Here is a 14,458-nt window from a genome sequence, read left to right as displayed (position 1 = left end):
ACTCACACACTTATATTCACCCTGGTCTGTTTCCCCAAACATGCCCAAACACAACAAAATGTATATTAACTCAATAAATATCAGAAAATTTGACATTTAAACACCTTCCAGGTATTTAAAGAGCATTTAAATACAACGTTCAGCTGTGTCTATTGCTTCAAAAAAATAGAAAAGGCTAGGACTAGGAGCCGTACCCACAAATAGGGCTGCACATATATTATACATTATTTATGCAGATCAGATTAGTGCTGGGTGATTATGCCCTAAAAAAATATATAAAATATTTTTCACAAAAATTCAGATTTTTAATTATAATCGGTTTCCCCTTCTGTACAAACTAAAAATGACAAAGAATGGTTAAAAACTAGGTTTAACTGTATTAAAAAAAAAAAAAAAAAAAAAAAAAAACAGTGCTGGACCTTTTTTAGGTACAAGCTCAGTCCTCGGCATAACGTTTAGAGTATATTTGCGCACTGGTCTGTGGAAGGCGTCGGTAACCAAGGTAAGATGGATAAACACTTCAGAAATGAGTAGCGTGTTCAGATATTTTAGCTTAAAAAGATAAAATGTCTGTATTTAAAATCACGATTACTCCATTTTGAAAACCGCATTAAAACTGTAATTCCAATTAACCAAATTAATCGTGAAGATAGCCCAGCACAAGATCAGGTAGACAGATATAGATGCTCTACTGATTAGGATCAATCAATTTTGACCAATCAATAAATCAAATAAACACTCAGTGCTGACCTCGTGTGCAAGGCTCTGGGCTCGATCTGTGAGGGGGAAAGGAGGACTTGGCCGGTTCATGTGCAGAGCCACAGCGTTGTGGATGTTGAAGGCCTTCTGGAAGTCCGACTTCTGCACCAGCTGCAGGACCAGCTCCACGTCCTCTTGACTCTGGGCATCTCCTAGACAGTACTGAACCTGCTTCAGAGACATCAGCAGCTCCTCCAGCTCTGTTTAATACCAACACAAAGAGGAAAATTAATAACTAAATAAATTATAGGTGAACAATAGATTTAGCTGATGCATAAGAAAAATGACTAAAACTACTTGAAAGACTTGAAAGTTTAGATCAGGTAGCGAAGTGTTCCAACAGTGGAAACAATAAGTAACAACAGTACATACCTCTTAATCATTCATCCATGAAAAACTCAGATACGGGCTCTCTGCATGCCATTCATTAACAAGCCTTCACACTGCTGCCACAAAGAGCGGCCTAAACACACAGCCTGAGTACACATCTCGCTGTTAAATACACTAAATTTTACTATTAATTACACTGAATACTATGTGGAACAGCTTTACCATGTTTACTGCCAAAACTCTCCTCTTTAAGAAGCTGCAGGCACTGATAAGACAGTGAGGGACATTAATACAGGGGAGGTTTGAGGGAGTTTATTTGTGTGCTCTTTCTTCACTCAGTAAGCAGGCCGCTGATGCAGGACAGCAAACCTCAGACTGCTATGCCCTTTTGCTTTCGTTACTCATGAATTATTTTAGGGGGAAAAGGAGGAACATTTTGAAAAATTGCAGAGTGGAATTAGAGTAGGCTTTAAGCCCATTTAGAAAGAGCAAGCAATAAGAAACACAGTAAGAGCAGAGAGAATATGAATGAACACAAAGTGAAGCAGGAGAACTAGTGTAACACTACAGCCAGTGCAGGCTGAGTCAGAATGTCTTATAAGAGGTTTTTAATTAAGCTCCCCCTCACCGGGTCCTCAGCTCCCTTTCTCAGGAATTCACTCCCTCATGCACACACACCCCCCTCGACTTTCACTAAAAATAAAAAACATGAGTTCCTGCTTTCTTAAACCAAAAAGAACAAAAATTAACAGTTTAATCACATGTTTTCAGTTAACTGGCCTTTTTTTTTACCATTATATTAATTAAATGGTCCAAAATGAACATCTGATAGCAGATTAGAATGCGAATGTTCTAATATTACAAATCCATTATCTATTTACATAATTTTTATCTATTGGTGTTTTTTCAACTACAAATTTACTAATATCATTTATCTAATAAATAATAAAAGACAAATAGAATGTCTCCAACCACACTGCAGTAACTCCTGCCTGGTTGCTAGCTTTATCACAAAAAAAAAATTATTGGGAACTAGCACTAGTCTGCGTTAAGGCTGGGTATTGTTTAAAAATTTGATACCAATATAATACTTTGAATTCGATACAGAAACCTAAACGCTAGTTACGTATGTAACTGTGGTTATGTGAATAGTGGATGACCGCCAGGGCGGTGCTTAATGTGAATGTATTCCCTGCCGTGCCCACGGCGAACCGAGAGTTGTATACCAACGAAGTCACTACACGTGACACAGCGTGTGACGCAAGCGGGGTATAAATGCCCCCTGGCACTCGCTGCTCCTCCTCAAAACTTGGTTCTTCTCGCAATCCGAGTGACCAAGAACCCTGGCGGTCATCCACTATTCACATAACCACAGTTACATACGTAACTAGCGTTATGTTTCATAGTTACTGACCGCCAGGGCGGTGCTTAATGTGGATGATGCATACCAGCGATGTCACGAGGAGATTCCAGACAGAACCGCCGTAGATAAGCCCTCGGCGGCTGCCACGTTCACACTGTAGTAACGAGAGAAGGTGCATGGTGACGACCATGTGGCCGCTGCACAAATCTCTAGTAGAGACACTCCTTGAAGCGCAGCCCAAGATGTGGCGATGCCTCTGACAGAATGTCCTGTAGTCGGGGCAGGCAAAGGGCGATCTGCAGCCCTGTAGGCCCCCTGAATAACCTCCACCAGCCAGTGGGATAGCCGTTGCTTCGAAAGTGGTTTCCCCAACTTCGCAGCAGAAAAACATACAAACAGCTGGTCCGTTTGACGAACAGCCGTCGTAGCAGAAACATATGCCCGTAGAGCTCTTACAGGGCATAACTTTAGCCTCCTGGTATCAGAATTGTCCCCATAGGCTGGAAGATCAATGGTTTGGTTCACAAAAGCAGGATTCAACACCTTAGGCAGAAACGCAGCGTTCGGCCTCAGTTTCACACTGCAATCATCCAAGCCCCACTGTAAACACAGGGGGCTGATAGACAGCGCATGCAGCTCACAGCTCCGCTTTGCTGTGCAAACAGCCAACAGGAAAGCAGCCTTTAGAGAGATCCATTTCAGCTCTGCCTGCTCTAGCGGTTCAAAAGGAGCCTTGCAGAGAGCGTTCAAGACTAGCGGAAGATCCCAGGGGGGATACCGCGGCTTACGAGGGGGAGCCAGTCTCCTAGCTCCCTTCAAAAAAGCAGTCACAAGCTTATGAGAGCCCAAGGAAGTACCGTCCGCCGGCATCACGTGACAGGCTAAGGCCGCCACGTATACCCTGAGCGTCGAAGCGGCCCTGCCTTCCTCCAGTAGCGTCTGGAGAAAGGACAAGACAGTCTGTAGTGTGCAGAGGTGTGGTACCACACCTTGGTTAATACACCAAGCTTCAAAAGCCTTCCACCTGCCCTCGTATAGAGCCCGCGTAGAAGGAGCTCTAGCATTATTGATCGTGCGTCTGACCTGGGCCGTGCACGAGTCTAATGTGCTGGTGGGCCTAAGGGCCACAGCCATAGCCGGAGTTGCTCCGGACGTGGGTGCCACACCTGTCCGTTCAGCTGTGAAAGCAGGTCTGCTCGACACGGAAGTTCCCATGGAACCCCATGGAGTAATGACAGCAGCGTTGGAAACCATGTTTGATACGGCCACTTCGGGGCCACCAAGAGGACCCGATGCTGTTCCAGGCGTACTCTGTCCAATACAGCCGGAATCAGAGGCAAAGGGGGAAAGGCATAGAGCAGAGTTCTCGGCCAGCTGTGAGCCAGGGCATCCTGGCCCAATGGGCTGTATAGTGCCATCTCCGAAAACCAGAGAGGGCAGTGTGTCGTGTCTGGAGAGGCAAAGAGGTCTACTCGAGCCTCCCCGAACCGTTCCCACACCAGCTGTACCACACGCGGGTGTAGCTTCCATCGTCCTGGGTGAAGAGAACGGCGAGATAGCGCATCCGCCGTGACATTGGTGGCGCCTGTCACATGAGATGCTCTCAGAGATAACACTCTGGGGTGAGCCCACGTCCAGAGTTCTTGTGCCAGCATTAATAGCCTGCGGGACCGTGTTCCGCCGAAGTGGTTTACATGATAGACTGCTGACACATTGTCCGATCTCACCAAGACATGTCTGCCGCGGAGCACCGGGAGAAAATGTCTCAGGGCGAGCACTATGGCACGTAACTCCAGGATGTTGATGTGGTCTCGCGCCTGCCGCATGGACCAAACACCCTGCACTGCGCTGTGGTTCCAGACAGCCCCCCAGCCTGTGGCTGACGCGTCTGTAGTGATCACTTCTCTGCGAGAAGGAATCTGGCCCATCGTTACCCCTGACAGCAGGAAGGGTGCCGAGTTCCAGACATCGAGGGCAGCCAAGCACTCGCTGGTAATGCGAACGCGTGTGTGCCTGTGCCGTGCCGCATCCAGTTTCAGACTGATGAGCCACATCTGAAATGGTCGGATGTGGAGCTTCCCCAGTGCCACCACCTGCGCAGCGGCGGTGAGAAGACCTTGTAGTCGCAAAAGCCTCACATACTGCACCTTGGCGCCCCACCTGAGGCTGTGAATGGCCGATAGTATAGCCGCAGCGCGAGCTGAAGGCAGGGTGGCCAACATGCGACGTGAATCCAAGACCATGCCTAAAAAGGTTATGGACTGAGCAGGAATTAAAACACTCTTGTTCCAGTTCACCGCGAGCCCCAGCGCTTGCGTGTGCTGCAGTAATCTGAGTGTGTCTGTGTGAGCTCTCTGCTCCGAGGGGGCACACAGCAGCCAGTCGTCTAGATAGGGCAAGATTTTCAGCCCCTGAGCCATAAGGGGGGACAGGGCCGCCCGCATACATCTCGTGAACACCCTTGGTGCCAGTGAAAGGCCGAACGGTAGCACTCTGAACTGGTATACCCTGTCTCGGAAGGCGAACCTGAGAAACCGTCTGTGTTCTGGAACGATTGGAACGTGAAAGTAGGCTTCACTAGTTCACTAGGGTGAACCACTCCGCCTCGGAAACCGCGTGGAGAACAGCCGCGGTGTGTAACATCCGGAACGGAAGAACTTTCAAAAATTTGTTCAGGCGACGGAGATCTAAGATCGGTCTCAAACCGCCGTCTTTCTTCGGAACAACAAAATAAATTGAGTAGAACCCCTCGGGGTGAACTTGAGGGTCTACTAACTCTATGGCTCCTCTGGCCAGCAGGGAGCCTATCTCCTGGGAGAGACTTGCAGCCCGAACGGGATCCCGAACTTTGGAAGGGTGGGGGGGTCGCCTAGGCGCTCTCGGCGGGACCGTGGGGCCTGCGGGGCGCGGCGGCGGAGCTGCGGCTCCAAAGCGCCTCTCTCTATCGTGTCCTCGAGTCCGCTGTAGTGGGCGACGAAAACTCTGTGGCTGCCCGGTATTATGCAGCTTTCGAGCCTCCGTCAGGGAGGATCGTCGTTCCAGGGCTTCCTTGGCTGCTGGTCCGAAGAGAGACCCGGGTTTGAGAGGCACGGACCGCAGCGTAGCTCGGCAAGGTTCGGGCAGAGAGGATTGGGCCAGCCACACCTGGCGCCGAGCATGCAGGCTCGTAGCGACGAGCCGACCAGTATCGTGGGTCATGTAACCCGCGGTCAAGAGGGCTAGATTCAGAAGCTCCTCCGAGCTATTTGAGTCCTCCGTGGATGCGGGGGAATTCTGCAGCGCAATAAGCAGGATGCAGAGGGAATTCAGCAGTCTCCCCATCCGCGTCGCTGAGTTGTGCATTTTAACAACCAGCTCGTCCGTGCGCCTACACTCCGCGCTCGGGCAGCGAGGTTCCGGCCGTAGCGCTTCGTCTGGCGAAACCACCGTGGAAGCCACACAGGGGTCGATCGCAGGCATGGAGGCCAGTCCATAGTCAGCCGCTCCGGCCATGGATGCTAGCAAGCGCGCCGTCTCCGTCGGCCGACCTGCTTTTTCGCTCTGAAAGGCAGCCGAGAATTCAGACACGAAGTCCTGACAAGGCGGCACCGCGAAAGCACCCGCTTCCAGGCGTTTAAACAGCGCGTTAGAGCGTACGCTCCCTGCTGCTGGTGTATCCAGGCCTAGCCTAGCTAAGGCTAACTTAAGCGTCTCTTCCACTGAAGCCCTGCGAGAGGCTGCGGGGTGTGTGTCCTCACTTCCCTTGGCTCCATCCGAAGACAGGGAGTGTGGGGGTGCAGGAGAGCTATCGGTCGGAAAAGATCCGAACCCCATCTCGTGCTCGAGAGCCGACCCTTGTGTAAAGTTCGCGTTGGAGGCAGCCGTTGAGAGAACGTCAAACTCAGCCTCCCGCCTTGGCGAAACAGACTCCTTAAACTCGACCGAGGGGCTCTCACCTGCTCGGTCCTGTGTCTGGCTGTTCATAGCTAAGATCAGGTTCTTTAGCTGGTGTAACTCCGATACAACCGAGTCCACACGGTTAGAGAGAGCTCCATAGCCTTTCTTTTTTCGCGGTGGCTCTAACGAGCTATCCGCGCTCCGTTTTCCCCGAGCCTTGGGCGTTGTCGCGGGGAGGGATGCCTCGCTTCGTGCTTCCAGGCCCGCTAGCCGCTCGTGGCGGATAGCCATGGGAATCATCGCGCAGTCGATGCATGGGTCTGTGAGCGCTTCGCGTAGATGGTCCAAGCCCAGGCACGACGGGCACAGTCGGTGTCCGTCGTCGGGTTCCAGGACGGCCTGGCAGTGCATGCAGCTAATCGAGGCTAGCATAGCAGCGCTAGGTAGGCCGCGGCTCCGGGAGGGGGTCTGACAGCCGCTCGCGGTGGCCGCTGGCTCGCTTCGGGCGTCGAGCGCCTCGCTGCCCGCTAAGTCACTCGGTGTACCGAGCACCAGCTAGCTGAAGCAGATAGCTCACGAGGAGTTTGCGCTAGTTAGAGCTACGGTTGAGAGTACTCACCGTGTCAGGCTCCGGCGAAAAGGCACAGCAGTGCTGACAGCCGCTCGGCTGATAGCTACTCGTGGGGCCGCTAGCCTCTGGTTAACCCCGGCGTCGAGCGATTCGTAGCCGGCTAAATGAACTCGGTGTACCGAGCACTAGCTAGCTAGGTCAGATAGCTCGCGAGGCGTAACGCTAGTAGAGCTAAGGAGAGAGTACTCACCGTGTCGGCTCCGGCGAAGACACCACAGTGTAGATAGCCGCTCGTGGGGGGCGTTAGCTGAGGCTAATCCCGGCGCCGAGCGCTTCGCTGCGGTCAAAGTGAACTCGGTGTACCGAGCGCACGATAAACTGAGGCAGCGGACGAGTACTGAAGCTAGGTTAGAACTACGGTGGGAGTCCTCACTGGTTTCGAGCTTCGACGGGAAATGCACAGTAACCCGAAGCTTGGAGCCCCAAGCTTCGTGTGGGTACTGGCGACGAGTAATCCAAATAGGAGAAGAAAAAAGGAGAAGAAAAAGATGATGAAAAAACAGCTCTAGAGGTCGGAATCCGAGCTCTGAAGCGAGCTGCACTCAATCGGTTCTGGGCGAGAAGAAAAAGAGGAGGAGCAGCGAGTGCCAGGGGGCATTTATACCCCGCTTGCGTCACACGCTGTGTCACGTGTAGTGACTTCGTTGGTATACAACTCTCGGTTCGCCGTGGGCACGGCAGGGAATACATTCACATTAAGCACCGCCCTGGCGGTCAGTAACTATGAAACATAACAATACTTTTTTCGATACTTTTTCTTAATTGTAACAATGTATTTATTTAATAGCCAACATGAGTAATCTTATTCTCATTCTCATCCTGTTACAATGAGAGTCTCCATTTTGTTTATCTTGTTGGAACAAAAACAATGATTATGTTTATTAAGTTTTATTAATACCTAAGAGAGAGAGAGAAAGAGAGAGAGACAGAGCAAGTGTGAGAAAGAGAAATAGAAAGAAAGAGAGAACCTTTATTACAGTTTACTATCGACAATAAGCATAGATTTTTGTTTAGACCTTTCGGTACTTGGTAGTACTGAGAGATTTTGTTCGGTGCTTTTTTGGCAAAACCCAGCCCTGGTCTGTATGCTAAAATTGCCTTGTGTTTTGGGCAAAAACACATCTGGTATTGTGTGATGTGAACTGCCGGCTTTACAGGGGGACAAATCACAGAGCACTAAAAGCAAGAGACCGACAAAAAGATAAAAGTTACATCTCAGTACTGCATCGAAGCAGAACAACACACTATGTACTGTGACTCACTTCATTTGCTTTTTATGCCAGTCTTATTCATGTCTTGACTGCTCTTCGCCATCAGCGATCTGACACACTGGCCTAATCTGCCTCTGATAAGAATGAGCCAAATAATGTCTTGCGGGTAATATGGTCGAGAGTGTTTTTGCTCACCAGCATCAACTTTACAATCAACTTTCAGGACCTACTTTTAGTATTATCTGCCCTCCCTGTGTTTTGCATTTCTGAAGTGATTCACAGGCTGACTCACGCCCCCACCCCTCGCTTTCTGACAAAGAGGTAGAAGGCAACAGGTTCAGATTTAGCAGTTTATTACTCACCCAGCAGTTTTGGAGCTCCGCTGAAACCCTGCAGCTGCCCCAGAGTCCCCCAGGAACCCTCAATGGGCTCAAAGGTGGGGTTATCAATGCCCACCTTAGGGTTCTGTGCGAGCTTCTTTAGGCGCATGGAGGCGTTCAGGTCCAGTTCCTGCCGGGTGCGACCCTCCTCCTCCCTCCTCCTGCGGTCCTCCTGTTGCTGGCGGATGCGTTCTAACTGGGCGCTGCGACGGACGGGCAGAGTGCGGGCGCCCAGATCACCCGGACAGTCCACAGCCATCTCCCTGTGCCACTGCAGGGGTTCGTCCAGGCCCTCGCTCACGCCTCCGCCTCCGTCCCGCCGGTCCTCCGAGTCGTTCACGTGGCCGTTCATGTGGGAAGTGGTCATCATCCCGACGCTGCCTCCTGTGTAGGCGTAGGGCAGGGTGCGAGAGGATGCGTACGTGGGGGCCGTGAAGCTTAGGAGGGCTGACTTCTGCATGGTCTGAAGACTGAGGCCATGACAGCAAGTTCTCAGTTAACAACAGCTCCAAAGAGGGAGATTCACCTGGACAAAGAAGAGTTACAGAGAGTTAAGACTTATTCTGAGAATATATATACAAAATATATCGATACAGATAAAACATAACATCATGACCACCTCCTTGTTTCTATACCCATTTCCTCTGATCATATACAGGATCAGGGATGTACATGATCTTAGGGGTGGACGATATGGCCCCAAAACAATATCACAATATTTCTTGGTGTTCTCACGATAACTATACTCTTGGCAACATGACAAATATTTCAAGAATAAACTTTTGTAACAATATAAAAATTACATTTTATTGTTGTATATGATATATGACACACCCCTAACTAAGATATTAAAAAATAGAAGAATTTCATCAGATTTGTAACAGAAGTCAATGGTCCAGAATGTCATGATACTAATAATGCACTCCATATATCTCCATATATCCAGGATTAAAGTAAAAAAAATATATACTGGACAGATGTAATCTGTCTCTAGCAGATATACAACAGGAAAGGAGAACAGTGTGAATTTTTCTTTTGCTAAAAAAAAAATAAAAAAAGTAGTCCATTCAAAAAATGTTGGCAATATTATTGTGTATGATACAATATGACACATTATTTTCAATGTATGGGAATCGGGTGTAACGTTACGTTGCAGTGTGGTTTCTCATATGCATTAAAATATAGAACAGTATGCGAGTACTGCAGTCGGATTTATCAAACTCCACCAACAACTTCTCCCCTATATGATCTCACATTAGCCTCTATGCACCTTACAACTATTGTCACAATCCCCCCAGCTGAGGGTTTTGTATTCAACTGGCAACTTTCCCTGAAAACTCTTTTAGTGCCTAAATTGAAAATGAAAGTGAAAAGGGCAGTCTGAAGTAGAGGAAGTAATGGGGGATGTATTATCAGGAGCTGCTAGCTAGTAAAATTATGAGCTCTGGTTATCTAATGAAATGACTGTATACTGTTACCTAACCGTGGAATTACAGTAGGTCAATAAAAATTAAATGACAAAAAGCTTATTATATATATATATATATATTGTTATATATATATATATATATATATATATATATATATATATATAATATTTCTTTTTTTTGTCACAGATCACCAGTCCTTGAGTGAATAATTCATTTAATTAAAAATTAAAATAAAATTTAAAAATAATTTATTAAACATAAATTTAGTAATTAATTTGTTTGTCATTATATTCTCACACGTCAAAAAGGTTTTAGCCGTTTCAGTTCAGTTTTATTTTTGGCTGGATCTGCCTCCTAGACACATCTGTCCATTATCTGTCCTTTTATCATCGGACTTGCAGAGGAGACACTTAAACCATCCCCCCCAACATCCAGCCTAACCAATGCCAGACCTGACCCCTCACCCCTCAAGCCTTACTAATACCTTCACCAACAAACAAGTGTGAGACAGCGTCCCACTATCTGTTCCGTCATCTAATAAACCTGTTGCGCTACAGAAACGACACAATAACAGAAACACCACTGTGTGCAGGTGAACTACAGCAAAACGTTCTATCCTGGACGCTGACTGGGTGTGGTGTGCACACAGACCACAAGCTAAACACAGGAATGGGCCCATAAGGGTGTCACTGGTCATGTGACACCATGGCTACGATAATGGATAACCTTTGTCCTTTTCTCTGCCTGGACTTCACCGTTTACCACATTCCAGCCGACTTCAGCTCAGTCTCACATGCAGAGGAACAAGCAGTCACACTGAATATTATTATTACTATTACAAGGTAAAAAGGAAAATGTAGTAAGTAATATATTATTGCTATTTTAAGACTCTGCCACGCTTATAACAGTAATATAACAGCATAGCAACACAATTACACTTTTTAAGAACAATTAAGAACAATAAAGATTTATTTGTTAATCATAGTAAGTATACTATTTACTGCCCCTCCTTGCAAACCCTGATATAAATTAGCAGAAACACTGCAACATGGCTTAAATTATTATATAGTCACTATATTATACTATATATATAGTCACTGAATAATCAGTTTTTTCTTTATTATTTCCTCTATTATTTCCTTTTTCTGCCACTTTTGGCCAAATCATTTTTAGGGATGTCCCCAATCTGATCATTTGATCAAAAATTGGGCCCTTTTCTTTTCAAAGAATCTGAATCAGGTGGAAAAGATCTGGAGCACATATCTATCAAAAATGTAAATGTTTTGTTGATATTCCACAAGATCACTTTAGACTATCGCACACCAAGAATGCCAGCGCTGTCGAATTGATGAAGGCTCTCGGACGTTAGTTAGTTTGTTTATTTAACAAAAGATGCATATTTAATGGAAAACATTTATAATAAATATTTGTGGGGTTTTTTTAAACAATATTTGTATTGTTTTATTCATAAACCGTTGTTCCATTGATACTTAAAAATGGACTTAATTAAAACCTAATGGGCAACTTGTATGTGTTCTCTTTTTTTTACTGCATTGCCAAAGTTTTGGATCGGGACTTGGTATCGGCAGACACAGCGACAAAATATTTGATCGAGACATTTTGATTGCTAAACATTCAATTAATTCCTACTAGAAATAAAGCACCAGAGTATTTTAGAGTGATATCATGCATAAGCTGGAGCATGTTCCTACTGAATACTGGCTCGGAGAGAAACTGAAGTGTATAAGCTCCGCCTCCTCGACCGTGCAGCCGGCACCATATTGAAACTAGCTCTCCAAAACAGCTGCCCTTATCTCCAACAACATCCCTCCCTTACTCCCTTCTCCTTCACCTCCTCTCTAATGGATCACCCCTATCCTTTTCTGCCCCGCCCCCATCCTTTACTGCCCCGCCCCCTCCTGCTCTGCTGAGAAGAGATTACTGTGGCTAGCACGTTGGCATGGCAACGGTTTTGTCAGCGGGCAGGACGTCCCGAGAACTGAGGGCGGCCTGAAACACAAAGGCGCTTGAAACCCCCCATCCAGACCCCCACCCTAACCAGGACGGGGCAGAGCGGGGGTCCTCCTCACTGTTTTCTTCCAGTAAGCCGGGGATGAGCACTCGGTCATGTGTCTCTCTGGGGCGCTGTGGGCGGTCAGGCCTGGCCTCTCGGTTCCTCCTCACTGCTCTCCTGAGTCCAGGAGCCCGTGCTCTCAGGGCCTCCACTGGAATCTACAGAGGGAGGTGGCTGACAAGAATCTAAAGTACAAAGAGGGGCCTGATCAAGGTCAACAACTTACAAACGGCAAACTACTCGTGTAAATATATAAACGAGTATTTCAGCAGGATAATGCTCGCCCACACAAAGCAAGATTTTCCCAGGAACGTCTTCACCAGATTGACGTCCTGCCCAGTCTCCAGATCACCAATTTAGCATTTATGGGAGCAGCTGGAATGATTAGAATTAGAATGGGCAGGGCTAGAAACAGGTTAGATTCACGTCAACTCAGCCCTGGCCAATCACAATGCTGACATGACTCCATCCTAGATTTTATTTAAGCTTTAGCTCTTAGGTTTAACTTTCTCTTTCCATATTTAGTCAAAACCTGTAGAGGTAAAGCTAAAATGAAACCAGGTGAGATAAAAACAAAAATAAAACCAATACAAAAACAGCTAAACCTGCAAAGTTAAGGCAAAACCTGTAGAGATAAAACTAAAACTAAACCTGTGCAGTGAAGCAAAAATGATGCCTGAAGAAATAAAGCTAAACCTGAAGAGTTAGAAAGTTAATTTTGAGCCTCGACTGGGGGAGCATCTACAATGGAAATGCTCAAACATAAATGTAAATTCATTGCTTTAATGTACATTAAATTGTACGTAGTCGCATTATTATGTGATTGTATTACAATGTTAATACAAAATGCTACTGTCATTCTAAGAAAATATAATGCAACTTTTACAATAATTTCTGAGACTAAAAATAATTCAGAAATGCTATTTTTTGTGACAGGCTTAGTCACAGCCTTCATTAATTAATTAATAATTTTTTTCCTTTCGGAAGAAATCAGTACTTTACTATTGTAAGCATTTAGGTTTTAAATATCTCTATGAATGAAGAAATATAAGTCTCAATAATGCACATTTTAGGTTAATAATTAAAAATAGAAAAAACTTGTTTTGCCAAATGGACAAATGGTTGATACATGTTTATAAGTTGGAAGGGGTCAATTATTCTGTGCAGTGATTACTTAATACTACTAGCTAAAAAGGAATTTATAACCAGAAATATACCCAAACACACTCCCCCTCACACACTCCGCATGGGTCAGACGTGCAAAGATGGAGAAACAATCCCATAATGCAAATGGCAGGAATGCAAAGCAGCCTGGGAACAACATTCCTTAGCAGACCAGAACAGCATAAAGGGGCCTATTGTACTCACGTTATATGTATGACAAAGAGAGAGAGAGACAGAGAGAGGGAGAGAAAGAGAGAGAGAGAAAGAGACATAGATAATAAGAGATATTTTTTTATATTTTCTTCCTTTATTGATCACTACAAATCCTGTAAATAACTTTTTCTAATCTATCTACATATTTATTTTTGTATCTCTTTTTATTATTCTAATATCTAAGCACTTTACTACTTTTTTTACACCAAAATTCACCCCAACAAACCATGCAAGTAGGGCTGCAACTAATGATTATTTTGGTAGTCGACTAATCTGCTGATTATTTTTTTGTTTAGTCGATTAGTCTGCGATTATTTCTGCCACGTCCTCCATCTCTAAAAATGATAGAAACAGCTGATCATGAGATTTCTAAGGCATTTATATGTCTAGATGTTGTTTAAACGTAGAAAGTACTAATTAATTAGTGAGTGAATATTTAATTTGTTGTGGTTGGGCACTTTTGGAGACTTTCAGCCCATCTCCAATTGCACTTATATTCCCGGTACTTTGCGTAATGCAGGACTGTTGCAAATAACGATTAATCGACAATGAAATTTCTAGTCAAAATTTCAAATAATCAACATTATTATTTTGTGCTTCGGACGGGTTCTGTGTGATACTTAAATATTTTAAATGTGTTCAAAATTCATAAATCACCATTATTTAAATATTTTCCCATCACAATAAAAAACAATATGAAACTATTGACCAGCCTTACTTTGGCAACAGTCTATATAATTACATTTATGCCAAAAAAGCACCACTAAAATATGAAAGTGAGAGAGGGTGTGTGTCTGTGTGTGTGAATAGACATGATAAAAATAAACTAAGGTAACTAGGAAACGAAAGGAAGAGAAGAAGAAAAAGGTTTAAAAACAAGGTGAACATAAAGGACAGAGGTTATAAAGCAAGACTGTGCTCATTAAGCTCTTCAAAGCTTTGGGAAGATACAGCTGTTCCACTATCAACAGCAGAAAATCCCATTAATCTTTCCTACAGAACAAAAGAGGATCAGAAGCTAATATCC

General features: G+C 45.5%; 1 protein-coding gene across 2 annotated transcripts in view; it reads right to left on the bottom strand.

The window, feature by feature from the left end:
- pals1a (protein associated with LIN7 1, MAGUK p55 family member a) overlaps positions 1-14,458 on the bottom strand; it is a 42,228-nt gene that overhangs the window by 14,336 nt on the left and 13,434 nt on the right. For both annotated transcript variants that reach the window (XM_007244662.4, XM_022672797.2), the window contains exons 2-3: positions 8,533-9,076; positions 751-959 (exon numbers count right to left, since the gene is read on the bottom strand). In XM_007244662.4, the coding sequence (XP_007244724.3) occupies positions 751-959; positions 8,533-9,010 (687 nt within the window). In that variant the 5' untranslated portion in view covers positions 9,011-9,076. The remainder of the gene's footprint in view (positions 1-750; positions 960-8,532; positions 9,077-14,458) is intronic.

This window comes from Astyanax mexicanus, chromosome 14 (assembly GCF_023375975.1).
Source record: "Astyanax mexicanus isolate ESR-SI-001 chromosome 14, AstMex3_surface, whole genome shotgun sequence".
In the NCBI taxonomy this organism is placed as follows: domain Eukaryota; kingdom Metazoa; phylum Chordata; class Actinopteri; order Characiformes; family Acestrorhamphidae; genus Astyanax; species Astyanax mexicanus.
Note: the sequence above shows the minus strand (reverse complement) of the source record. Positions and strands in the feature narration are given on the sequence as shown.